General features: G+C 41.6%; 3 protein-coding genes and 2 pseudogenes across 13 annotated transcripts in view; 4 read left to right on the forward strand and 1 right to left on the reverse strand.

The window, feature by feature from the left end:
- The window catches only part of LOC310738056 (uncharacterized protein), a 491148-nt gene that overhangs the window by 363045 nt on the left and 101372 nt on the right, over window positions 1–26731 (reverse strand). The window lies entirely within an intron of this gene.
- On the forward strand, window positions 5065–5704 carry LOC310738167 (histone H1 pseudogene; annotated as a pseudogene). Its single transcript has one exon. The product of its transcript is annotated as a histone H1 pseudogene (transcript).
- LOC310738175 (histone H3.2) lies at window positions 6588–7098 on the forward strand. The gene has a single exon (XM_083563175.1). The coding sequence runs from the start codon at window positions 6643–6645 to the stop codon at window positions 7051–7053; it is 411 nt and encodes a 136-aa protein (XP_083419301.1). The 5' UTR covers window positions 6588–6642; the 3' UTR covers window positions 7054–7098.
- Window positions 13288–13871, forward strand: LOC310738251 (histone H4; the record flags this gene model as incomplete). The annotated part of the gene is made up of 1 exon (XM_083563236.1): window positions 13288–13871. The coding sequence occupies one exon, from the start codon at window positions 13288–13290 to the stop codon at window positions 13597–13599; it is 312 nt and encodes a 103-aa protein (XP_083419362.1). The 3' UTR covers window positions 13600–13871.
- Window positions 14144–14521, forward strand: LOC310738233 (histone H2B pseudogene; annotated as a pseudogene). Its single transcript has one exon. The product of its transcript is annotated as a histone H2B pseudogene (transcript).

Consider the following 26731-nt stretch of genomic DNA (forward strand, 5'->3'; position numbering starts at 1 on the left):
TCTGCTACTATAGCTCTAATGCTAACTATGACTCTAACTCAAGTTATGTTGTGCTGCTAGGCCCCTGATGTTTCACACCAGGGCCCTGTAGCCCCGTAGCCACATCAGGGCTAGGGTCCCTCGCAGCACACCATAATTTGAAAGAGAGGCATAGTAGCACACTGTACATTGAATTAGAGTCATATCAGCACTACATATTTAGCATTAGAGCTACAGTAGCACAACAGTGTTTTACATCAGGGCCAGAACAGCACAACATTATTTGAAATTGGGCCACAGTAGCGGAACAGTGTTTCCCACTAGGGCCATAGCAGCAAAACAAAATTGAAATTAGAGCCATAGTTGGCCAACATAAATTGACTTAGAGTCATAGCAGCACTACACAATTAGCATTAGAGCTATAGTAGCAGCACAGTGTTTCACATCAGGGCCCTAGAGGCACAACATATATTAACTTAGAGCCATAGTTGGCCCACATGATTTGTATTGGAGTCATATCGGCATTACATAATTAGCATTAGGGCTATAGTAGCAGCACAGTGTTTTACATCAGGGCCCTAGAGGCACAACATATTTCAAATTAGAGCCATGATAGCACAACGTAATTTGAATTAGAGTCATAGTTGGCCAACATAAGTTGAATTATAGTTATAGCAGCACTACATAATTAGCATTAGAGCTATAGTAGCAGTACAGTGTTTAACATCAGGGCCCTAGCAGCACAACATAATTTGTATTAGAGCCATAGTAGCACAACATAGTTAGCATTAGAGCTATAGTAGCAGTACAGTGTTTTACACCAGTGCCCTGTAGCCACATCAGGGCTGGGGTCCCTAGCAGCACACCATAATTTGAATGAGAGCCATAGTAGCACAACGTACTTTGAATTAGAGCCATATTAGTACTACATAATTCTCATTAGAGCTACATTGGCGGAACAGTGTTTCCCACTAGGGCCATAACAGCACAACATGATTTGAATTAGAGCCATGGTAGCAGAGCATCATTTGACTTAGCGCCATCGTTGGCCAAGATCATTTGGATTAGAGTCAGAGTAGCACATCATAATTAGCACTAGAGCTGTAGTAGCAGCACAGTGTTCCACATCAGGGCCCTAGCAGCACAACACAATTTGAATTAAAGTCTTGGTAGCACAACATTGTTCTACTACTGTAGCTCTAATGCTACCTATGTTGTGCTGATAGGGCCCTGACGTGAAACACAGTTAGCATTAGAGCTACAGTAGCAGCACAGTGTTTCACATCAGGGCCCTAGCAGCACAACATAATTTTAATTAGAGCAATAGTAGCACAACATAGTTAGCGTTAGAGCTATAGTAGCAAACCAATGTTGTGCTACTATGACTCTAACTCAAGTTATGTTGTGCTGCTAGGGCCCTGATGTAAAACACAGTTAGCATTAGAGCTATAGTAGCAGTATAGTGTTTCACACCAGGGCCCTGTAGCCACATCAGGGCTGGGGTCCCTAGCAGCACACCATAATTTGAATGAGAGCCATAGTAGCACAACATACTTTGAATTAGAGCCATATCAGTACTACATAATTCTTATTAGAGCTACATTGGCGGAACAGTGTTTCCCACTAGGGCCATAACAGCACAACATAAATTGAATTTGGGCCACAGTAGCGGAACAGTGTTTCCCACTAGGGCCATAACAGCACAGTTGGCCAAGATCATTTGGATTAAAGTCATAGTAGCACGACATAATTAGCACTAGAGCTGTAGTAGCAGCTCAGTGTTCCACATCAGGGCCCTAGCAGCACAACACAATTTAAATTAAAGTCATAGTAGCACAACATTGTTCTGCTACTGTAGCTCTAATGCTACCTATGTTTTGCTACTATGGCTCTGATTCAAATTATGTTGTGCTGCTAGGGCTCTGACGTGAAACACAGTTAGCATTAGAGCTACAGTAGCAGCACAGTGTTTCACATCTTTAATTTTAATTAGACCCATAGTTGGCCCACTTAAATTGACAGAGTCATAGCAGCACTACATAATTAGCTTAAGAGCTATAGTAGCAGCACAGTGTTTCACATCAGGGTCGTAGAGGCACAACATATATTAACTTAGAGCCATAGTTGGCCCACATGATTAGTATTGGAGTCATATCGGCGTTATATAATTAGCCCACATTGTTTTACTTCGGGGTCCTAGAGGCACAACATATTTCAAATTAGAGCCATGGTAGCACAACGTAATTTGAATTAGAGTCATAGTTGGCCAACATAAGTTGAATTATAGTTATAGCAGCACTACATAATTAGCATTAGAGCTATAGTAGCAGTACAGTGTTTAACATCAGGGCCCTAGCAGCATAACATAATTTGTATTAGAGCCATAGTAGCACAACATAGTTAGCATTAGAGCTACAGTAGTAGAACAATGTTGTGCTACTATGACTTTAATTCAAATTGTGTTGTGCTACTAGGGCCAACCCATAGTTGGCCCACATGATTTGTATTGGAGTCATATCAGCATTACATAGTTAGCATTAGAGCTACAGTGGCACATCAGTGTTTAACATCAGGGCCAGGACAGCACAGCATGAATTGAATTTGGGCCACAGTAGCGGAACAGTGTTTCCCACTAGGGCCATAACAGCACAACATGATTTGAATTAGAGCCATAGTAGCAGAGCATCATTTGGATTAGAGTCATAGTAGCACAACATAATTAGCACTAGAGCTGTAGTGGCAGCACAGTGTTTCACATCAGGGCCCTAGCAGCACAACCGAATTTGAATTAAAGTCATAGTAGCACAACATTGTTCTGCTACTATGGCTATAATGCTACCTATGTTGTGCTGGTAGGTCCGTGATGTGAATCACAGTTAGCATTAGAGCTATAGTAGCAGTACAGTGTTTCATATTAGGGCCCTAGAGGCACATAGCAGCACGCCATAATTTGAATTAGAGCCATAGTAGCACAACATAATTTGAATTAGAGTCATAGTTGGCTAACATAATTTTAATTAGAGTCACATCAGCACTACATAATTAGCATTAGATCTACTGTAGCACAACAGTGTTTGACATCAAGGCCTTAGCAGCACAACATATTTTAAATTGGAACTACAGTAGCACGCCATCATTTGACCTAGAGCCATAGTTGGCCAAAATAATTTGAATTAGAATCAAAGTAGCGCAACAGAATTATCATTAGATATTAGCTATTAGCTATAGTTGAAGAACATTGATCCACATCAGGGCCATAGCAGCACAACATACTTCTATTCAGAGGCATAGTAGCACAACAGAATCTGAATTAGGGCTGTAGTAAAACAACATAATTTGAATTTGGGCCATGGCCGCACGACATAATTTATATTACTGCCATAGTGGCACAACATCTTTTGAATTAGAGTCATAGTAAGACTACATAGTTAGCTTTAGAGCTGTAGTAGTACAACAGTGTTTCACATTAAGGCCATAGCAGAACAACTTAATTTGAGTTTGGCTTAGTGCAGCACAAAGGTATTCAGCGTTAGGGTTACCACTTTTCAATTGAGGGTTAGAGCGGCCTGAATGGAACAGGGTTAGGGTTAGTGCTGTTCGAATTAGGGTTAAAGCAGCCTAAGTGACATGGAATTAGGGTTAGGGTTGGCACTGTTCGAATTAGGGTTAGCGCAGGCTGAATGACATGGAGTTAGGGTTAGGGTTGGCATTGTTCGAATTAGGGTTAGCACAGCCTGAGTGACATGGAGTTAGGGTTAGGGTTGGCACTGTTCTAATTAGGGTTAGCGCAGCCTTGAGTGACATGGAGTTAGGGTTAGCACTGTTCGAATTAGGATTAGCGCAGCCTGAGTGACATGGAGTTAGGGTTAGGGTTGGCACTGTTCGAATTAGGGTTAGCGCAGCCTGAATGACATGGAGTTAGGGTTAGGGTTGGCACTGTTCTAATTAGGGTTAGCGCAGCCTGAAAGACATGGAGTTAGGGTTAGGGTTGGCACTGTTCGAATTAGGGTTAGCTCAGCCTGAATGACATGGAGTTAGGGTTAGGGTTAGGGTTGGCATTGTTTGAATTAGGGTTAGCACAGCCTGAGTGACATTGAGTTAGGGTTAGCACTGTTCGAATTAGGATTAGCGCAGCCTGAGTGACATGGAGTTAGGGTTAGGGTTGGCACTGTTCGAATTAGGGTTAGCGCAGACTGAATGACATGGAGTTAGGATTAGGGTTGGCACTGTTCTAATTAGGGTTAGCGCAGCCTGAATGACATGGAGTTAGGGTTAGGGTTGGCACTGTTCGAATGAGGCTTAGCACAGCCTGAATGACATAGAGTTAGGGTTAGGGTTGGCGCAGCCTGAATGACATGAAGTTAGTGTTAGGGTTGGCACTGTTCGAATTAGGGTTAGCACAGCCTGACCTGATTGGAATTAGGGTTAAGCGGGCAACGAGGCACACCTGTCGGCCTGGGACTACTAGAGCACGGGGCCATTCACGAGGCGCGCCAGGCCTAGTGGCGAAGACCAGACGATGACAAAGACATAGGGAGTCCGGCTGCGGGAGGCACACGGGGAGTTTGCACACCTGCTCCATACACTAACACGTGCTTCACACAGCCCACAAGAGCCAGCGTTCCCAATACTACGCACAGCATTCACACACTGCCAATGCGTCAGACACATTGACAAGGCTCGCCGTTCACGTGAAACACACGCTGTTCCGCCGACATGGATGTAACTCAACCCTTTTTACACTGCACTCTGCACAAAATGCGCCTAGCGCCTGCTCGAGCGCCAGGCGCGCGGTGCACTTCCGTGCTAAACGAGAGCGACCACTGCTCTCTATTCGGCCATGACGGGCCTCGCGGAACACTTGCAAGCCCGTACGCGCGAAATGTGTGCATAATAGCGCGGGATCTTGTCTTCGGCGTCTTATTTACGACGAGAAACGCTGCGAGAAAACACACTCGCGAGCGTGTCGCGGAAGCGGCGGCTGCCCGGTTGAGTCTACAACGTTCTCATGCTCGGTTTTAAGACCGGCCCACCAGCAGAGGGGCGGGAGGTTTCTGTGTGTTACACAGCGTATACAGAGTCTGACTCGCACTGAGATACTACAGATACTAGAGAGATGGCAGAAGTTGCTCCCGCGCCCGCCGCCGCGCCGGCTAAAGCGCCGAAAAAGAAAGCAGCGTCGAGGGCCAAGAAAGCCGGCCCCAGCGTCGGCGAGCTCATCGTCAAAGCGGTTTCCTCGTCCAAGGAGAGGAGCGGTGTGTCGCTCGCCGCCCTGAAGAAAGCCTTGTCCGCCGGCGGATACGACGTGGAGAAGAACAACTCCCGCGTCAAGCTCGCTGTCAAGGGTCTCGTGTTGAAGGGAACTCTTCTACAGACCAAAGGGACCGGCGCGTCTGGCTCTTTCAAGCTAAACAAGAAGCAGACCGAAGCCACGAAGCCCGCAAAGAAGACCGCAACTAAGGCGAAGAAGCCCGTCGCTGTTAAAGCGAAGAAGCCCAAGAAGGTGGCGGCCAAGAAACCTGTTGCCGCCGCCAAGAAGTCCCCGAAGAAGGCAAAGAAGCCCGCAGCGGCTGCTAAAAAAGCCACCAAGAGCCCGAAGAAAGCGAAAAAGCCGGCGACTCCTAAAAAAGCAGCCAAGAGCCCCAAGAAAGCAAAGACCGTGAAGCCCAAAGCGGCGAAGCCCAAGGCTGCAAAGGCGAAAAAGACAGCGCCCAAGAAGAAGTAAACATGTTTGTTTATTTATTTCATCTCTACCTTAACTAAACGGCTCTTTTAAGAGCCACCTATATTTTCCCCCAAAGAGCAACATTTTGAATCCTCCCATGATGAAAGTGAAAGCGAATACAAGATAGGGATTTATGACATATGAATACGCAAACTATGTAGTAGTTATAGAGATGCTTATGATTATATGATATATGTGTCGTTGTACACATTTCACATGAATGTTGTTTCCTGATACCTGTGTCTCCCATGAGCGCGCGCTCAATCCTGTCACACACACACAGAGACTATTAGGGAGGGGAGGTGTGTGTGTGTGGGGGGGGTTGTTAGGCTAAGGCTGAATGAGTGTCACCATTTGTGAATTTGTGATTGGATGTTGATCACATGGTGTTCTAAGCCAATGAGAGAGTGGCTGTGTTGCCTATATCACTGAGTTTTCAGCGCGAAGCGTTCACTATTATCGACTTGTTCCTTGAGCAAATCTGATCTACAGCAAAATGAGTGGAAGAGGCAAAACCGGTGGCAAAGCCAGGGCCAAGGCCAAGACTCGCTCATCCAGGGCAGGACTGCAGTTTCCTGTAGGCCGTGTGCACAGGCTTCTGCGTAAAGGCAACTACGCTGAGCGCGTCGGTGCCGGCGCTCCCGTTTACCTGGCGGCTGTGCTGGAGTATCTGACCGCTGAGATTCTGGAGTTGGCTGGTAACGCTGCCCGTGATAACAAGAAGACTCGTATCATTCCCCGACACAAACTGGTTCAAACTGTGGCGCTGACTAGGTCTAAGCCAATAATCGTCGAGTGACGTATAGCGATCGATCCAATGCAAGACGAGAGGTTTCGAGACGCCCAATGAACGCGAGGCGTCGTTCAGGCTTAAAAAGCCAGCGTTTGCTAGCGCTTTTTATTCTGTTTTTCTTCCGCGAAGTGCACAGCTCAACGCTATGGCAAGAACTAAGCAGACTGCCCGTAAATCCACTGGTGGCAAGGCGCCCAGGAAGCAGCTCGCCACCAAGGCTGCTCGCAAGAGCGCTCCGGCTACCGGCGGCGTGAAGAAGCCTCACCGTTACAGGCCCGGCACCGTGGCTTTGAGAGAGATCCGTCGCTATCAGAAGTCTACTGAGCTGCTCATCCGCAAGCTGCCCTTCCAGCGCCTGGTGAGAGAAATTGCTCAAGACTTCAAGACTGACTTGCGTTTCCAGAGCTCCGCTGTAATGGCTTTGCAGGAGGCGAGCGAGGCATACTTGGTCGGCCTGTTCGAGGACACCAACCTGTGCGCCATCCACGCCAAGAGAGTGACCATCATGCCCAAGGACATTCAGCTGGCCCGCCGTATTCGCGGAGAGCGCGCTTAAACAATAACTCTGTCCAGTATACACAAAGGCTCTTTTAAGAGCCACCTCATTGTCTCAGTAAAGCGAGCAAGTCTATACCGTGGTTGTTTTAAACAAATGATTTTATATATATATATATATATAAACTAGTTATTAGAATGGAGTGCTTCGGCAAACCTCTGATTTTGTGGCTCTGTCGCTGAGCATTTTGTGTATTTTATTATAGATTATTTTAATACTTGGCGACAGTAATAATATTAATAATAATAATAAATGCAAAAAGAAGGTCGCTTGCTGTTCTGCACGGAGCGTGACTGCCATCTTGTGGCCAAAGTGTCACCTCCCATTCTCGTGTTATCGTTTGTATTCTAAGGGAGACAAAAAAACAAACAAAACAATAAATTGCATTCATCATAGTATTAATTCTCTCACATATAACTTTAGTATGCTGACTACGATTCTGACCATTTAAACATGGTTTTTATGCGTTAGGAACAATTTGACATAACATGAATCTAAAGCACTGTATGTATGTTCTCTTTCATTGTCGTGCATATATGTCCAAACCATATATGTGCATATATTTCCACACACACACACACACACACACACACACACACACACACACACACACACACACACACACACATGTATATGTGTATATGTATTTGTGTGGGAAAATGTGCAATACCAACAGCAACACAATGAAATGAATGAATAGTGGCCCTCTCCAAGTACTCATGGACACTAGTGTAATTTTATATTATATTTTAGATTAGATTTATTGTTGACTTTATTGTCATTGTGCAAGATACATGTACAGAGCTAAGAGAATGCATTTAGCATCTGCTCAGAGGTTCGTTAGATAGATAGAAATATATATCTGTATATACATGAATGTGGCAGGATGTACAGTAAGGTATATACAGATACACATAAATATAATAGTAGTGCAGATGGAAGTGAGGCACAATATGTGTAGAGAATGCGGAGTATACAAAAAACAATATGTAACATTTACATATACAGTGCTTATACAGTGATCTAACGGTGTAGTGTAGAGTTCAGTGTGGTGATGGTGGATGGAAATAAAGCTGTCCCTGATCCTGCTGGTTCTGGTGCGTATGTTTCTGTATCTCGATCTTGATGGATGGAGGTTAAACAGTTTGTGACTGGGATGTGAAGGGTCCTTGATGATCTTGTGAGCTCTGCACAGACAACTGCTGCGCACTTTGTTCTGTAACTACTAGTTCAACGGTAAAAGACCTGGGAGTTATTTTAGACAGCAACTTATCTTTTAAAAATCACATCAATCAAGTTACAAAAACAGCCTTCTTTCACCTTAGAAATATTTCTAAGTTAAGAAACATGTTGTCTATATCCGATGCAGAGAAGCTCGTCCATGCGTTTATGACCTCCAGAATAGACTACGGTAATGCATTACTAGGTGGATGTCCTGCGTCATTAATAAACAAGCTTCAGTTAGTTCAGAATGCAGCAGCAAGAGTTCTTACTAGGTCAAGAAAATACGATCATATAACCCCAATCTTATCGTCCCTACATTGGCTTCCTGTTAAGTTTCGAATAGACTACAAACTACTGCTTCTCACTTATAAAGCACTAAATGGTTTGGCTCCCATGTATCTCTTCAGTCTTTTAACACGCTACAATCCGCCACGCTCCCTGAGATCTCAAAACTCTGGGCTTCTAGTAGTTCCTAGAATAGCAAAGTCCACTAAAGGCGGTAGAGCATTTTCACATTTAGCTCCTAAACTCTGGAATAGTCTTCCTGACAGTGTTCGGGGTTCAGACACACTCTCCCAGTTTAAGTGTAGATTAAAAACATATCTTTTTAGCAAAGCCTACACATCACACACATCACACACATCACTTCATAACCTTGTGCTCCAGAATACATGATCACATGCACATTATCAATTTGTGCTGTTAATATCATGAACAGCAGCTACGCTAATTCCTCTCCACTGCTTCTCTCTCTCTCCCCATTCCGAGGCATCCTGAGGTTTGGCCAGCTCCAGTCACGTCCCACCTCGTGAAGATTATGGACCTATGGATGATCATGGAGAAGTACAGGCCGAGTGTTTAAAGGCCCTGGCATGGAGAAGCTGATGCTGGATCTATGATGATCACAAATTGTTCTGTATTGTTGAAAGATTTATGATCAAACTCTTGATGTCACCCATATGAGGATGGGTTCCCCTTTGAGTCTGGTTCCTCTCAAGGTTTCTTCCTCATATCATCTAAGGGAGTTTTTCCTTGCCACTGTCGCCACGGCTTGCTCATCAGGGACAAACGCACACCATTCACCTTCACTGTTGTTTTCTGTAAAGCTGCTTTGAGACAATGTCTGTTGTGAAAAGCGCTATACAAATAAACTTGACTTGACTTGACTTGACCTTTCCAGACAGTGTTTCTTGTGAATGTTCTCCAAGATGGGGAGCTGAGTGCCAATGATTCATTGGGAGATTTTCATTTTCCATTTTATTTTATAGGGCCTGGAGCAGTGCAGTTGCTGTACCACACAGAAATGGTACAGCTGTAGAAGTTCTCCAGTATCCTGTAGCACAGACAGGACTTTTAAAGTGTCCTCAGCAATCACAGGCGTTGTTGAGACAAGTCAAGAGGTCAGGTCAAGAAGCTTTTATTGTCATTTCAACCATATATAGCTGACGCAGTACACAGTGAAATGAGACAACGGACCCTTCGCATCCCAGCCCTGATGCTACATTAAACAACAATTCCAGAAATAGAACACACAGGGCTGCTAAGTGTCCTTGCCACATAAAGTGCATGTGTGCAACCTGGTGCAAACAGTGCAAAGACAACACAAGACAGTGCAAGACAACACAAGTCAGAGCAGGACAATCCATAAAACACATAATAGCTCCGCCAGTGAACCTGTTGTGACAAGACAAATTGAACAAAATTGAAGAGTAGCAAAAATGTAAAGAAAAAGAAAAAGTGTTCTGCAAAGGAGCAATATAGCAGCAGTTCAGAAAGGATGTGCAAGAAACGCATTTAAAAAGTTTCTGGTATTGAAGTGATGTAATATGAGTGGTACTGAAGTCATGGGTGTGCGAAGTAGAGAGAAGAGTTCAGTGACCAGGTGAGATCCTCGAAGATAAGGACTTGAAGTAACTTGAGGCTGAATTCACACTCCACAACATCTCTGTTGGTGCGAATTACTAGCAAGTCCAGGGTCCAGTTACAGAGATGTGTGCTGATGCCAAGCTGTTGACAGGGCTAACTGTAGTATAAGCTCAGCTAAATTCAACAAACAACTTGCTGAAATTAGAGAGAGAGAGAGAGAGAGAGAGAGAGAGAGAGAGAGTGGGAGACATATGTTAATCTAATGTGACATTATTGACTCTCTCACTCTGTTTCTCTCTTCAAATTGTAACACAGTCCAAATATACCGACACTTTCCAGGATATTGTGCAACATTGGACAAAAGAAGAGATTTGGGAAGAGCAAGAAATAAAAACAAACAAACAAACAAACACACGCACACACACAAATATCCAAATGATCTAGGAACTTGTGACTATAGTTATGGGCACTAGTGCAATTTGATATATATATATGACGTGTTCTACTGGCCTATTAGATAAACACGAAGCGAGACAAAAAGGGACTCACAGTTCACTTTAGGAAGAAACCCTGTATACCCTTAAACACTAGTATGAAATGTTTTTGGACTAATTTTTTAAGGTTTAATTTGTGAATGTTGTTTGTTTGTTTTTTCTGATCTCATCTCAAACTTTTAATGCGAAACCTTAGAGTAAATGGCTGTTCCATACACAATAAAAACTTTCTTTTCGGCTTCTCCCGTTAGGGGTCGCCACAGCGGATCCTCCGCACGTTTGATTTGGCACATGTTTTACGCTGGATGCCCTTCCTAACGCAACCCTCCCCAATTTATCCGGGCTTGGGACCGGCACTAAGAGTGGCTGGGGATGGTTCCCTGACCGGAAATCGAACCCGGGTCGCAGCGGTGGGAGCGCTGCATCTTAACCACTAGACCACCAGGGGACCAATGCGAAACCTTAGAGTAAATGGCTGTTCCATACACAATAATCACACAAAATGATGTGAGCATCAATTTCTTTAATCTACATTTTTCTGCAACATGTAAACATTGCCACACGATGGCAGTCAAGCTCTACAACGTCCACCGAACTCTGCCTTTATTAGGAATATCCCTGTATACTCTTAAACACTAGTATGAAGTGTTTATGGTCTAATTTTTTTTTTTTAAAGTGTTATTCGTGTATGTTGTTAGTTTGTTTGTTCTGATCTCATCTCAGACCTAATTCTTCTACTACATCTACTACTACTACTACTACTACTACTTCTACTAACAACCATGATCCTAATAATTATTCTTAGTAAGTTGAGGAATGAGTTAAGAATAGGGTTTGATGAATACCATAAATAATAATAATGATTGCTTAAGGCAGCATGGTGTGTAGTTCTGCATCGGTCTTGACTGCTATTGTGTGACCAAATCTAGAAAGTGCACATTCCTCTCTACCTTTTGTTGATTACCGTAGTCAAGTCAAGTCAAGTCAATGGAATTGTTCACTTTATCAATGATGCCTGTCTACACTACATGGTACGTTATTAGGAAATATAAACAGAGATATATAGCATACACTGCATTTCCTATTCAGGTGAGCACTCAGTGAGCATACACACTCTTTGTGACAGTGGAGCAGTTACCAAGAAAAATGTGTCGTGATGCGCTAAGTTCTAGAATAATAGTTTGATTGACAGTCTGTACAAGTCAGCGTGACACTGTCCAAATACATAGAGACCTTACTGCATATTTTGCAGCATAGGTAAAAGATGCACACACTCCAGAACAAAGTGTGTGGCCCTGTCCATATACTTCTGGACACTAGTGCAGATTGCGCACTGGGTTTGCTCAGCTTGTCAGCTCCTGCTGTGGTGGAATGATGTTCACCAATGATTTGTGAGTTCCTGTTCCTGCACTCGTATTTGCATCTGCATATATGTTTTCTCAATAAAGGAACATTTCTCCCTTTTTTAAGGTGCCATCAAAATATTTGTGCTGTAGAAGTGACTGTGTATCTGAAGCATCATCTGTCTCTGAAACTTCGTCCTATTGAATTGGATAAATAATATACATATATTTACTCAATGTTCTACAGCCCATGTAGGTACACACAATGCTCACTCATTCTGATGCTTGATGCAAATATTACCATAATCTCCTGACCTATGTGAGAGATGTATGGATAACTGACTACTACTACTACTACTACTACTACTACTTCTACTACTAATACGACTACTACTATTGCTACTACTGCTAATGCAAATAGTACCACATTAATAGAAATGAGAATAATGCTTGTTAAAATTAATAATAATCATGGGCCATTCCTACAATAGTCATGCTATATTTCTTGTGTGTTGAAAAGTATAGTACAAGATTAACGCTACTACTACTACTACTGGTAGTGGTGTAAGCAGGGCAGTGGTAGTCCAGTGGTTAAGGCTCTGGGTTACTGATCACAAGGTCAGCGGTTCAAGCCCCAGCACTGCCAAGCTACCACTGTTGAGCCCTTGAGCAAGGCACTTAGCCCTATCAGCTCCAGGGGTGCCGTACCATGGCTGACCCTGCGCTCTGACCCCAGATAAGTTGGGTTATGCGAAAACCTTTTAATTGCATATGTACAGTAGCACAATATTTTGTCCCCCATCAGATTTACACCTTTCTGGTCAGTAGTGGCACAGTGTGTAAGTAACTGAAAGCATAGTGTGTGCAATATTTTGCATTCCTCATGATGATATAAGCCTACTTAATGCAACAAGAACTGCAATTTGATTTATACTTCTACTGGAATAAAAATTGCAACTGAGTCAAAACAGTTTTTCTAATTATAATTCTCAATTCAAATATTTGTGTGTTGAACTGCATTGAGTGTACCATGCTGTGAGCAAAAACCAAATTAAATCAGTTCCACTACATGACTATTACTATTTCTATATCACTATGTTTGTGTGGACAAAAAGCCTGAGGAAGTACAAGACTCTAGCATGTTAACGGCTGTGGCGTTTCGCTTTGAAGACATTGTTTTGTGTGATCGTTAGTTTTAGGGCCGCCCCCTCGCCTGTTCTCAACTAGGTCCTGTGGAGAGAGAATAAATAGGCGGGCATTGCGCGGGGCTTCTTTATTGAGCAGCTTGACTTTGTGAGAGCAGCACCATGTCTGGAAGAGGAAAGGGTGGCAAGGGACTCGGTAAAGGAGGCGCTAAACGCCATCGTAAGGTTCTGCGCGATAATATCCAGGGTATCACTAAGCCGGCTATCCGCCGTCTGGCTCGCCGTGGTGGTGTTAAACGTATATCCGGTCTGATCTACGAAGAGACTCGTGGTGTACTGAAGGTGTTCTTGGAGAACGTCATCCGCGATGCAGTCACATACACCGAGCATGCGAAGAGAAAGACCGTCACCGCTATGGATGTGGTGTATGCCCTGAAACGCCAGGGACGCACTCTTTACGGCTTCGGCGGTTAAACGCTTACCTACCAAATAACGTGAACACAACGGCTCTTTTAAGAGCCACCCAAATATTACAAAATGAGCTATTGTTTCTTTTACTGTGTGTGTGTGTGTGTGTGTGTGTGTGTGTGTGTGTGTGTGTGTGTGGCGGAGAAGGGGAGGAAATAACTATTTTCTCAAGTGTATGTGACTAATGGAATTTGGAATAATTATAGATATATTCTAATAAGGTAAAACGTTGCACAAGCACTACAGTTTTGTCTCAAAGTCTCTCTCTCTCTCTCTCTCTCTCTATATATATATATATATATACTTCATATTTGTCTGTGCGTGTGCGCGCACAAAACGGCGGGCAGGGAAACAAAGAGTAGCTCAGGGGCGGGGGAGAGGGAACGAGAGAGGATGGGACGAGGGCGGAGACTTGTATGATGAGGTTTGGATTTGTGACCAATAATACGACTCCTTTCCCTTGTACGTAATTACAATGCAGGTCTGTAAATAGAGAGGCGGCGAGGCGGCCCTTTTTCATTCTCTCGCAGTTTCCTCGATAAGCAGAATTATGCCTACTGATCCAGCAAAGACCGCGCCCAAGAAGGGCTCCAAGAAGGCTGTCACGAAGACGGCCGGCAAAGGAGGCAAGAAGCGCAGAAAGTCAAGGAAGGAGAGCTACGCTATCTACGTGTACAAGGTTCTGAAGCAGGTGCACCCTGATACCGGCATCTCTTCTAAGGCTATGGGCATCATGAATTCCTTCGTAAACGACATTTTCGAGCGCATCGCCGGTGAGTCTTCTCGTCTCGCTCACTACAACAAGCGGTCCACCATCACTTCCAGGGAAATCCAGACCGCCGTGCGCCTGTTGCTTCCCGGTGAACTTGCAAAGCATGCCGTGTCCGAGGGCACAAAGGCCGTCACCAAGTACACAAGCTCAAAGTAAAGCGTGTTATCGCCGTCTTTAAGATAAAAACCAACGGCTCTTTTAAGAGCCACCCATTTTTTCATACAAAGAGCGGTCTTCTTTACGGGGGCAGCAATTCTCCCCGCCCGCTAACTATGACCTTTTGTATAACGAGGTAAGTAAACAAACCTTAGCATTAGAGATACAGTAGTACAGCATCATTTAAATTATAGTCATGGCAGCATTGCATAATTAGCATTAGAGCTATATTTGCAGAATAGCACAACATAATTTAATTTTGAGCTATATTTGCACATCATCTTTTGAATTAGGGCCATAGTCACACAACCGTGTTTCCCATCAGGGCCCTAGCAGCACAACATAATTTGAATTAGAACCATAGCAGCACAGCATTATTTGAATTGGAGTCATAGTAGCACACCATTGTTCTGCTAACTGTTGTGCTACTATGACTCCAATTCAAATAATGTTGTGCTACTAGGGCCCTGGTGGGATACACTGTTCTGCTCCTATAGCTCTAATGCTAACGGTGTTTCACATCAGGGCTATATAGCAGTGCAACATAATCTGAATTATAGTCATAACAGCACTGTAATTAGCATTAGAGCTATAGTTGCAGAACAGTGTTTCACACCAGGGCCATAGCAGCACAATAATAATTTAAATTAGAACCATATTTGCACAACATCTTTTGAACTAGTGCAATGGCAGCACAACAGTGTTTCCCATTAGCGCCCTAGCAGCACTACCTAATATACATGAGCGCTTCAGTGGAACAACATAAATTGAAATTGGGCCATGGCGTCACAACTGTGTTTTACATCAGGGCCCTAGCAGCACAACATACTTTGATTTAGAGCCATAGAAGCACAACGTAATTTGAATTAGAGTGATAGTTGGGCAACATAATCTGAATTATAGTCATGGCAGCACTGTGTAATTAGCATTAGAGCTATAGTTGCAGAACTATGTTGTGCTACTATGGCTCTAATTTAATATATGTTGTGCCTCTAGGGCCCTGATTTGAAACACTGTGCTGCTAGTGTAGCTCTAATGCTAACTGTGCTTCACGTCAGGGCCCTAGCAGCACAACATGGGTAGCATTAGAGCTACAGTAGCAGAACTGTGTTTCAAATCAGGGCCCTAGAGGCACAATATAATTTGTATTAGAGCCATAGTAGCACAACATGATTTAAATTAGAGTCATAGTTTGCCAACATAATTTGAATTGGAGTTATAGTTGGCCGACATAATTTGAATTATAGTCATAGCAGCACAACATAATTAGCATTAGAGCTATAGTAGCAGTACAGTGTTTCACATCAGGGCCCTAGAGACACAACATATATTAACTTAGAGCCATAGTTGGCCCACATGATTAGTATTGGAGTCATATCGGCGTTACATAATTAGCATTAGAGCTACAGTGGCACATCAGTGTTTTACATCAGGGCCAGGACAGCACAGCATGAATTGAATTTGGGCCACAGTAGCGGAACAGTGTTTCCCACTAGGGCCATAGCAGCATGCCATCATTTGAATTAGAGCCATAGTAGCACAACATAATTTGAATTAGAGTCATAGTTGGCTAACATAATTTTAATTAGTCACATCAGCACTACATAATTAGCATTAGAGCTACTGTAGCACAACAGTGTTTGACATCAAGGCCCTAGCAGCACAACATATTTTAAATTGGAACTACAGCCATAGTCATTTGACCTAGAGCCATAGTTGGCCAAAATAATCTGAATTAGAATCAAAGTAGCGCAACAGAATTATCATTAGAGCTATAGTTGAAGAACATTGATCCAGATCAGGGCCATAGCAGCACAACATACTTCTATTCAGAGGCATAGTAGCACAACAGAATCTGAATTAGGGCTATAGTAAAACAACATAATTTGAATTTGGGCCATGGCCGCACAACATAATTTATATTACTGCCATAGTGGCACAACATCTTTTGAATTGGAGTCATAGTAAGACTACATAGTTAGCTTTAGAGCTGTAGTAGTACAACAGTGTTTCACATTAAGGCCATAGCAGCACAACTTCATTTGAGTTTGGCTTAGTGCAGCACAAAGGTAGGGTTAGGATTACCACTTTTCAATTGAGGGTTAGAGCGGCCTGAATGGAACAGGGTTAGCGCTGTTCGAATTAGGGTTAAAGCAGCCTGAGTGACATGGAATTAGGGTTAGAGTTAGCACTGTTCGAATTAGGGTTAGCGCAGCCTGAATGATATGGGGTTAGGGTTAGGGTTGGCACTGTTCGAATTAAGGTTAGCGCAGCCTGAGTGACATGGAGTTAGGGTTAGCACTGTTCGAATTAGGGTTGTTCTGCTACTATAGCTCTAATGCTAACTATGTTGTGCTGCTAGGGCCCTAATGTGAAGCACAGTTAGCATTAGAGCTATAGTAGCAGGACAGTGTTTCACATCAGGGCCCTAGTAGCACAACATAACTCGAGTTAGAGTCATAGTAGCACAACATTGTTCTGCTACTATAGCTCTAATGCTAACTATGACTCTAAATCAAGTTATGTTGTGCTGCTAGGTCCCTGATGTTTCACAAGAGGGGCCTGTAGCCCTGTAGCCACATCAGGGCTAGGGTCCCTCGCAGCACACCATAATTTGAATGAGAGTGATAGTTGTGCAACATGATTTGAATTAGAGTCATGGCAGCACTGCATATATATATATATATATATATATATATATATATATATATATATATATATATATATATATATATATATATATAGAGCGCATTGGAGCTATAGTAGCAGTACAGTGTTTCACAACAGGGCCATAGTAGCACACCATGATTTGAATTAGAGCCTTAGTAGCTGAGCATCATTTGACTCAGAGCCATAGTTGGCCAAGATCATTTGGATTAGAGTCATAGAGGCACAACATAATTAGCATTAGAGCTATAGTAGCAGCACAATGTTTTACATCAGGGCCTTAGTGGCAAAACATATTTTAAATTAGAGCCATAGTAGCACAGCATTGTTAGCATTAGAGCTATAGTAGCAGAACAATGTTGTGCTACTATGACTCTAACTTAAGGTATGTTGTGCTGTTAGGGCCCTGATGTGAAACACAGTTAGCATTAGAGCTATTGTAGCAGTACAGTGTTTCACATCAGGGCCCTAGTAGCACAACATAAATTGACTTAGAGTCATAGCAGCACTACATAATTAGCATTAGAGCTATTGTAGCAGTACAGTGTTTCACATCAGGGCCCTAGAGGCACAACATATATTAACTTAGAGCCATAGTTGGCCCACATGATTTGTATTGGATTCATATGGGCATTACATAATTAGCATTAGGGCTATAGTAGCAGCACAGTGTTTTACATCAGGGCCCTAGAGGCACAACATATTTCAAATTAGAGCCATGGTAGCACAACGTAATTTGAATTAGAGTCATAGTTGGCCAACATAATTTGAATTATAGTTATAGCAGCACTACATAATTAGCATTAGAGCTATAGTAGCAGTAGAGTGTTTCACATCACGGCCCTAGCAGCACAACATAATTTGTATTAGAGTCATAGTAGCACAACATGGTTAGCATTAGAGCTATAGTAGCAGATCAATGTTGTGCTACTATGACTCTAACTCAAGGTATGTTGTGCTGTTAGGGCCCTGATGTAAAACACAGTTAGCATTAGAGCTATAGTAGCAGTATAGTGTTTCACACCAGTGCCCTGTAGCCACATCAGGGCTGGGGTCCCTAGCAGCACACCATAATTTGAATGAGAGCCATAGTAGCACAACGTACTTTGAATTAGAGCCATATCAGTACTGCATAATTCTTATTAGAGCTACAGTAGCGGAACAGTGTTTCCCACTAGGGCCATAACAGCACAACATGATTTGAATTAGAGCCATGGTAGCAGAGCATCATTTGACTTAGAGCCATAGTTGGCCAAGATCATTTGGATTATAGTCATAGCAGCACTACATAATTAGCATTAGAACCATAGCAGCACAGCATTATTTGAATTGGAGTCATAGTAGCACACCATTGTTCTGCTAACTGTTGTGCTACTATGACTCCAATTCAAATAATTTTGTGCTACTAGGGCCCTGGTGGGATACACTGTTCTGCTCCTATAGCTCTAATGCTAACGGTGTTTCACATCAGGGCTATATAGCAGTGCAACATAATCTGAATTATAGTCATAACAGCACTGTAATTAGCATTAGAGCTATAGTTGCAGAACAGTGTTTCACACCAGGGCCATAGCAGCACAATAATAATTTAAATTAGAGCCATATTTGCACAACATCTTTTGAACTAGTGCAATGGCAGCACAACAGTGTTTCCCATTAGCGCCCTAGCAGCACAACCTAATATACATGAGCGCTTCAGTGGAACAACATAATTTGAAATTGGGCCATGGCGTCATGATTCACTTAAAACCCGTCCATTTTTATTAAATATAAAAAAGGCGAAATTTAAACTGTATTTAAAAATGTATTCACTATGTCCTTTCTTTAGTCAGATATTTAAAAAGCAAATCCACCAAAAAATAAACATTAAACATTTGTTTTTACTAATAAAATCTGCCATGAAACACAGATCCGACAAGTTAAAATCGTACGTGTGGAAACAGAGCAAACATATCAAAAGTACCGCACGACAAGTTGCAATGTCTCATATCACCACTAGATGGTAGCATTTTACTACTACAAAAATCACTGAAAGCACTGTTCGAATTAGGGTTAGCGCAGCCTGAATGATATGGGGTTAGGGTTAGGGTTGGCACTGTTCGAATTAAGGTTAGCGCAGCCTGAGTGACATGGAGTTAGGGTTAGCACTGTTCGAATTAGGGTTGTTCTGCTACTATAGCTCTAATGCTAACTATGTTGTGCTGCTAGGGCCCTAATGTGAAGCACAGTTAGCATTAGAGCTATAGTAGCAGGACAGTGTTTCACATCAGGGCCCTAGTAGCACAACATAACTCGAGTTAGAGTCATAGTAGCACAACATTGTTCTGCTACTATAGCTCTAATGCTAACTATGACTCTAACTCAAGTTATGTTGTGCTGCTAGGTCCCTGATGTTTCACAAGAGGGGCCTGTAGCCCTGTAGCCACATCAGGGCTAGGGTCCCTCGCAGCACACCATAATTTGAATGAGAGTGATAGTTGGGCAACATGATTTGAATTAGAGTCATGGCAGCACTGCATATATATATATATATATATATATATATATATATATATATATATATATATATATATATATATATATATATATACAGTGAGGAAAATAAGTATTTGAACACGCTGCTATTTTGCAAGTTCTCCCACTTAGAAATCATGAAGGGGTCTGAAATTGTCATCGTAAGTGCATGTCCACTGTGAGAGACATAATCTAAAAAAAAAAAAATCCAGAAATTACAATATATGATTTTTAAACTATTTATTTGTATGATACAGCTGCAAATAAGTATTTGAACACCTAAAAAAGTCAATGTTAATATTTGGTACAGTAGCCTTTGTTTGCAATTACAGAGGTCAAACGTTTCCTGTAGTTTTTCACCAGGTTTGCACACACTGCAGGAGGGATTTTGGCCCACTCCTCCACACAGATCTTCTCTAGATCAGTCAGGTTTCTGGCCTGTCGCTGAGAAACACGAAGTTTGAGCTCCCGCCAAAGATTCTCTATTGGGTTTAGGTCTGGAGACTGGCTAGGCCATGCCAGAACCTTGATATGCTTCTTACAGAGCCACTCCTTGGTTATCCTGGCTGTGTGCTTCGGGTCATTGTCATGTTGGAAGACCCAGCCTCGACCCATCTTCAATGCTCTAACTGAGGGAAGGAGGTTGTTCCCCAAAATCTCGCAATACATGGCCCCGGTCATCCTCTCCTTAATACAGTGCAGTCGCCCTGTCCCATGTGCAGAAAAACACCCCCAAAGCATGATGCTACCACCCCCATGCTTCACAGTAGGGATGGTGTTCTTGGGATGGTACTCATCATTCTTCTTCCTCCAAACACGTTTAGTGGAATTATGACCTAAAAGTTCTATTTTGGTCTCATCTGACCACATGACTTTCTCCCATGATTCCTCTGGATCATCCAAATGGTCATTCTTAAACTTAAGACGTGCCTGGACATGTGCTGGTTTAAGCAGGGGAACCTTCCGTGCCATGCATGATTTCATACCATGATGTCTTAGTGTATTACCAACAGTAACCTTGGAAACGGTGGTCTCAGCTCTTTTCAGGTCATTGACCAGCTCCTCCCATGTAATTCTGGGCTGATTTCTCACCTTCCTTAGGATCATTGGGACCCCACGAGGTGAGATCTTGCATGTAGCCCCAGACCGAGGGAAATTGACAGTCATGTTAAGCTTCTTCCATTTTCTAATGATTGCTCCAACAGTGGACCTTTTTTCACCAAGCTGCTTGGCAATTTCCCCGTAGCCCTTTCCAGCCTTGTGAAGGTGTACAATTTTGTCTCTAGTGTCTTTGGACAGCTCTTTGGTCTTGGCCATGTTAGTAGTTGGATTCTTACTGAATGTATGGGGTGGACAGGTGTCTTTATGCAGCTAACGACCTCAAACAGGTGCATCTAATTTAGGATAATAAATGTAGTGGAGGTGGACATTTTAAAGGCAGACTAACAGGTCTTTGAGGGTCAGAATTCTAGCTGATAGACAGGTGTTCAAATACTTATTTGCAGCTGTATGATACAAATAAATAGTTTAAAAATCATATATTGTGATTTCTGGATTTTTTTTTTTAGATTATGTCTCTCACAGTGGACATGCACTTACGATGACAATTTCAGACCCCTTCATGATTTCTAAGTGGGAGAACTTGCAAAATAGCAGCGTGTTCAAATACTTATTTTCCTCACTGTATATATAGAGCGCATTGGAGCTATAGTAGCAGTACAGTGTTTCACAACAGGGCCATAGTAGCACACCATGATTTGAATTAGAGCCTTAGTAGCTGAGCATCATTTGACTCAGAGCCATAGTTGGCCAAGATCATTTGGATTAGAGTCATAGAGGCACAACATAATTAGCATTAGAGCTATAGTAGCAGCACAATGTTTTACATCAGGGCCTTAGTGGCAAAACATATTTTAAATTAGAGCCATAGTAGCACAGCATTGTTAGCATTAGAGCTATAGTAGCAGAACAATGTTGTGCTACTATGACTCTAACTTAAGGTATGTTGTGCTGTTAGGGCCCTGATGTGAAACACAGTTAGCATTAGAGCTATTGTAGCAGTACAGTGTTTCACATCAGGGCCCTAGTAGCACAACATAAATTGACTTAGAGTCATAGCAGCACTACATAATTAGCATTAGAGCTATTGTAGCAGTACAGTGTTTCACATCAGGGCCCTAGAGGCACAACATATATTAACTTAGAGCCATAGTTGGCCCACATGTTTTGTATTGGATTCATATGGGCATTACATAATTAGCATTAGGGCTATAGTAGCAGCACAGTGTTTTACATCAGGGCCCTAGAGGCACAACATATTTCAAATTAGAGCCATGGTAGCACAACGTAATTTGAATTAGAGTCATAGTTGGCCAACATAATTTGAATTATAGTTATAGCAGCACTACATAATTAGCATTAGAGCTATAGTAGCAGTAGAGTGTTTCACATCACGGCCCTAGCAGCACAACATAATTTGTATTAGAGTCATAGTAGCACAACATGGTTAGCATTAGAGCTATAGTAGCAGATCAATGTTGTGCTACTATGACTCTAACTCAAGGTATGTTGTGCTGTTAGGGCCCTGATGTAAAACACAGTTAGCATTAGAGCTATAGTAGCAGTATAGTGTTTCACACCAGTGCCCTGTAGCCACATCAGGGCTGGGGTCCCTAGCAGCACACCATAATTTGAATGAGAGCCATAGTAGCACAACGTACTTTGAATTAGAGCCATATCAGTACTGCATAATTCTTATTAGAGCTACAGTAGCGGAACAGTGTTTCCCACTAGGGCCATAACAGCACAACATGATTTGAATTAGAGCCATGGTAGCAGAGCATCATTTGACTTAGAGCCATAGTTGGCCAAGATCATTTGGATTATAGTCATAGCAGCACTACATAATTAGCATTAGAACCATAGCAGCACAGCATTATTTGAATTGGAGTCATAGTAGCACACCATTGTTCTGCTAACTGTTGTGCTACTATGACTCCAATTCAAATAATTTTGTGCTACTAGGGCCCTGGTGGGATACACTGTTCTGCTCCTATAGCTCTAATGCTAACGGTGTTTCACATCAGGGCTATATAGCAGTGCAACATAATCTGAATTATAGTCATAACAGCACTGTAATTAGCATTAGAGCTATAGTTGCAGAACAGTGTTTCACACCAGGGCCATAGCAGCACAATAATAATTTAAATTAGAGCCATATTTGCACAACATCTTTTGAACTAGTGCAATGGCAGCACAACAGTGTTTCCCATTAGCGCCCTAGCAGCACAACCTAATATACATGAGCGCTTCAGTGGAACAACATAATTTGAAATTGGGCCATGGCGTCATGATTCACTTAAAACCCGTCCATTTTTATTAAATATAAAAAAGGCGAAATTTAAACTGTATTTAAAAATGTATTCACTATGTCCTTTCTTTAGTCAGATATTTAAAAAGCAAATCCACCAAAAAATAAACATTAAACATTTGTTTTTACTAATAAAATCTGCCATGAAACACAGATCCGACAAGTTAAAATCGTACGTGTGGAAACAGAGCAAACATATCAAAAGTACCGCACGACAAGTTGCAATGTCTCATATCACCACTAGATGGTAGCATTTTACTACTACAAAAATCGCCGATGTCTATTTTATTTTTTTTTTTACCTCAAATTTCATTAAAATTACACTGAAACTGTACAAGAGTCTGTTATTATCAATATAATCATCTTATTAATAATAATAATAATAATAATAATCATGATAATAATAATAATAAATCTAGCAATGTATTCTTACACATATCATCACCAACAAAGTCCATGTGACATTTACAAACATGACTTTCTGTCACATATTCAAACCAATTTTTATCTAATAATATTCTACATATATACAAAAATAGGATAGCTATTATACAATTTTTAAATATATAATTTAATAAAGAATATATAAAAGTCACAACGATTTTTTTTTATTCCTTTTTTTTATTTACTTAATTATTCATGATTCACTCAGAACTCGTCCATTGTTATTAAATATAAATATAAAAAAGGACAACATTTTTAATTTTATTTAAAAACGTATTCACGACATCCTTCATTTAGTCGGATATTAAAAAATAAATCCACCGAGAAATAAATATTAAACATTTCTTTTTACTGAATAAAATCTGGCATGAAGCACAGGTCCGACAAGTAAAAACCATCCGTGTGGAAACAGACCGCTCGACGACAAGTTGCAATGTCTCATATCACCACTAGATGGAGGTATTTTACTACTACAAAAATCGCCGATGTTAAGATTTTTTATATTTTACCTCAAATTTTATTAAAATTACACTTAAATTGTACAAGAGTCTGTTATTATCAATATAATCATATTTCTGATAATAATAATAATAACAATAATAATGATAATAATAATAATAATGAATCTAATAATGTATCTTGTATCTAACAATATTCTACATACATAAAAAATAAGATAGCTATTCATTCATCCTTTCATTTTCTCCCGCTTATCCGTAATTCGGGTCGCGGGGGCAGCAGTCTAAGCAGACCCCCGCCTTCGACTGCTGCCCAATCCTCACAGCACCGTCCCTTACGGTCCCTCCTGCAGGTGGTGAGCCCACGGGAAGGCGGCCCCACGTCACTCCGACGTCACGGACCTTGATATTTCCCTTGTAAGGGACCCCCGGAGCATAGAGGGTTAAGGGCCTTGCTCAAGGGCCCAAGAGTGGCAGCTTGGCGATACCGGGGCTCGAACCCCAGACCTTCCGATCGGCAACCCAGCGCCTTAACCGCTGGAGCCACCACTCCCCCTAAGATAGCTATTATAAAATTTTAAAATATATAATAGAATAAAGAATATATAAAAGTCACAACTATTTCATTCATTTTATTATTTGCTTAATTATTCATGATTCACTGAGAACCCGTCCATTTTTATTGAACATAAATATAAAAAGAGTGAAAATAAAACTTTAAACGCAAAACAAATTTATTCAAGACGTTCTTGCTTTAGTCGGATATTTAAAAAATAAATCCACAGAAAAATTCTCATTAAATATTTGTTTTTACTGATGCGCCAAGTCTCAAATCAGCAATGAAATCTGCCGTGAAGCGCAGGTCCGACAAGTTAAAACCGTCCGTGTGGAAGCATAAAAATATCGAAAGTAAAGCTTGCGACAAGTTGCAATGCCTCATATCACCACCAGGCGGTAGCATTTTACTACTACAAAAATTTCCGATGTTCAGTTTTTTATTTAACTGATTAAAATTACACTTAAACTCTACAAGAGTCTGTTATACTTAATACAATTATCTATCTATCTATCTATCTATCTATCTATCTATCTATCTATCTATCTATCTATCTATCTATCTATCTATACAGATGTGATTGTGTGTGTACATGTATGCTGTACAAACACTTGTTCATGTGGTAGCGCAGTACATTTATACACGTCGTGAATAAATATGTTGCATTAAAGGTTTTGGATGACACAAACTGCATGGAGTTCAGTGAGGGTGGAAGCTGGGTCTTGATGTGCTTCATGACGAGCCTCTTGAAGCACTTCCTCACGATGGGTGTGAGCGCGATGAGACGGTAGTCATTGAGGCAGGAGACTGTAGACTTTAGCACAGGGATGATGGTCGTCGTCTTGAGGCACGTAGGAACAAAGTTGCAGCTCAGGAGGATGTTGAAGATGTCGATGAAGACATCCGCTATCTGCTCTACACATTCCCTGAGCACTCTGCCTGGAACCTTGTCTGATCCAGTAGACCTCCATGGGTTTACTCTACTCTGTGGGTACACACTATTGCGGTCATCCACTGTTTCTGGTTGGAGCGTGTAGTGATGGTCTTGGAAATGATCACGTGATCAACGCACTTGTCCCGGTCAGTGCACACAAAACAGTCCTGAAGAGCAGAGGCGCCTCCTGCTGGCCAGGTTCTTACCTGTTTCAGAAGCGTTTAGGGTTTAGAGCGTCTGATGAGCGGTTTGTATGCTGGAATTAGCATAACAGAGATGTGGTCTGAGTAACCGTGTGTCTTTCCTTAATTCCTGCCAGGAAATCAACGTTGTGTTCATCTAAACAGCTCCAGGTTTCACCCTGAGTGAGTAGAAACTAACAGAGATTGAATTAAGAAAGAAAGGAGATTAGGGTAAATCTTTCCTATAGTTGTGAGGTGACTGATACACAAAGTCATGGAGCAGTTCGACACTGGGGAGAGAATCAGATAAATGAAAGTAGAAAATGTGATGAAAAAACCTACATTTTATTGTAAGATTTGAGCCATTATCATTCAGATGCACAGTGTAGCAGCAATGACACAAACTTCACTTCACAACAAAAGCACAAAAATGAATAAACTAAAGAAAAACAGTTCAAATTCGAAAAATAAGAAAATACAATGTTATTTAAACTTTACAGAATTTATTTTTTTTTGTTGTCATTTTTTGCATTGTTTAAAGTTTAAATGAATTAATACATAAAAAAATACACAAATAAATTTGTGTGCGGAGGCTAAAACAAAACCAAAAAAATTACAAGACATTATTGAGCACCGTAAACGACCACGTGACCACCAGGCTACAGGGCAGGTCCTGTGATGACGTCACATAATGGGCGCTACATACTCAGTACATGTCCCGCCCCTTATCATATATGATTGGCTAGGACATTAAGCAACTCATGCGCTGATTGGACAGTTTACATACATACTAACCAGTGGCTGATAATCACAAGGCAAAAAGTTCACTTATTTTGCATCTTATATGTTCCAACAGAATATTGTGAGGGACACATATGCTGCAATAAACACATACAAAATGCATAATATGAATGTATTTTTAATCATATATGTTCTATAAGTCCTACATATGACTAAAACCTTATAGATGTTCATGATGTAAAAACACAGGGAAAGATAATTGAATATGAAATCTGTACTTCACTCATGACTTTGCTCTTATCTTCACCTACGTGTGGTCTTTATGCCTATAGTCAATAATAGTC

This window comes from Silurus aristotelis (assembly GCF_946808225.1).
Source record: "Silurus aristotelis genome assembly, chromosome: 15".
Taxonomy (NCBI): Eukaryota; Metazoa; Chordata; class Actinopteri; order Siluriformes; family Siluridae; genus Silurus; species Silurus aristotelis.

Excerpts from the sequence above, each read along its gene's own strand:
- LOC310738175 (XM_083563175.1), top strand. The coding sequence starts at position 6,643 with ATGGCAAGAACTAAGCAGACTGCCCGTAAATCCACTGGTGGCAAGGCG.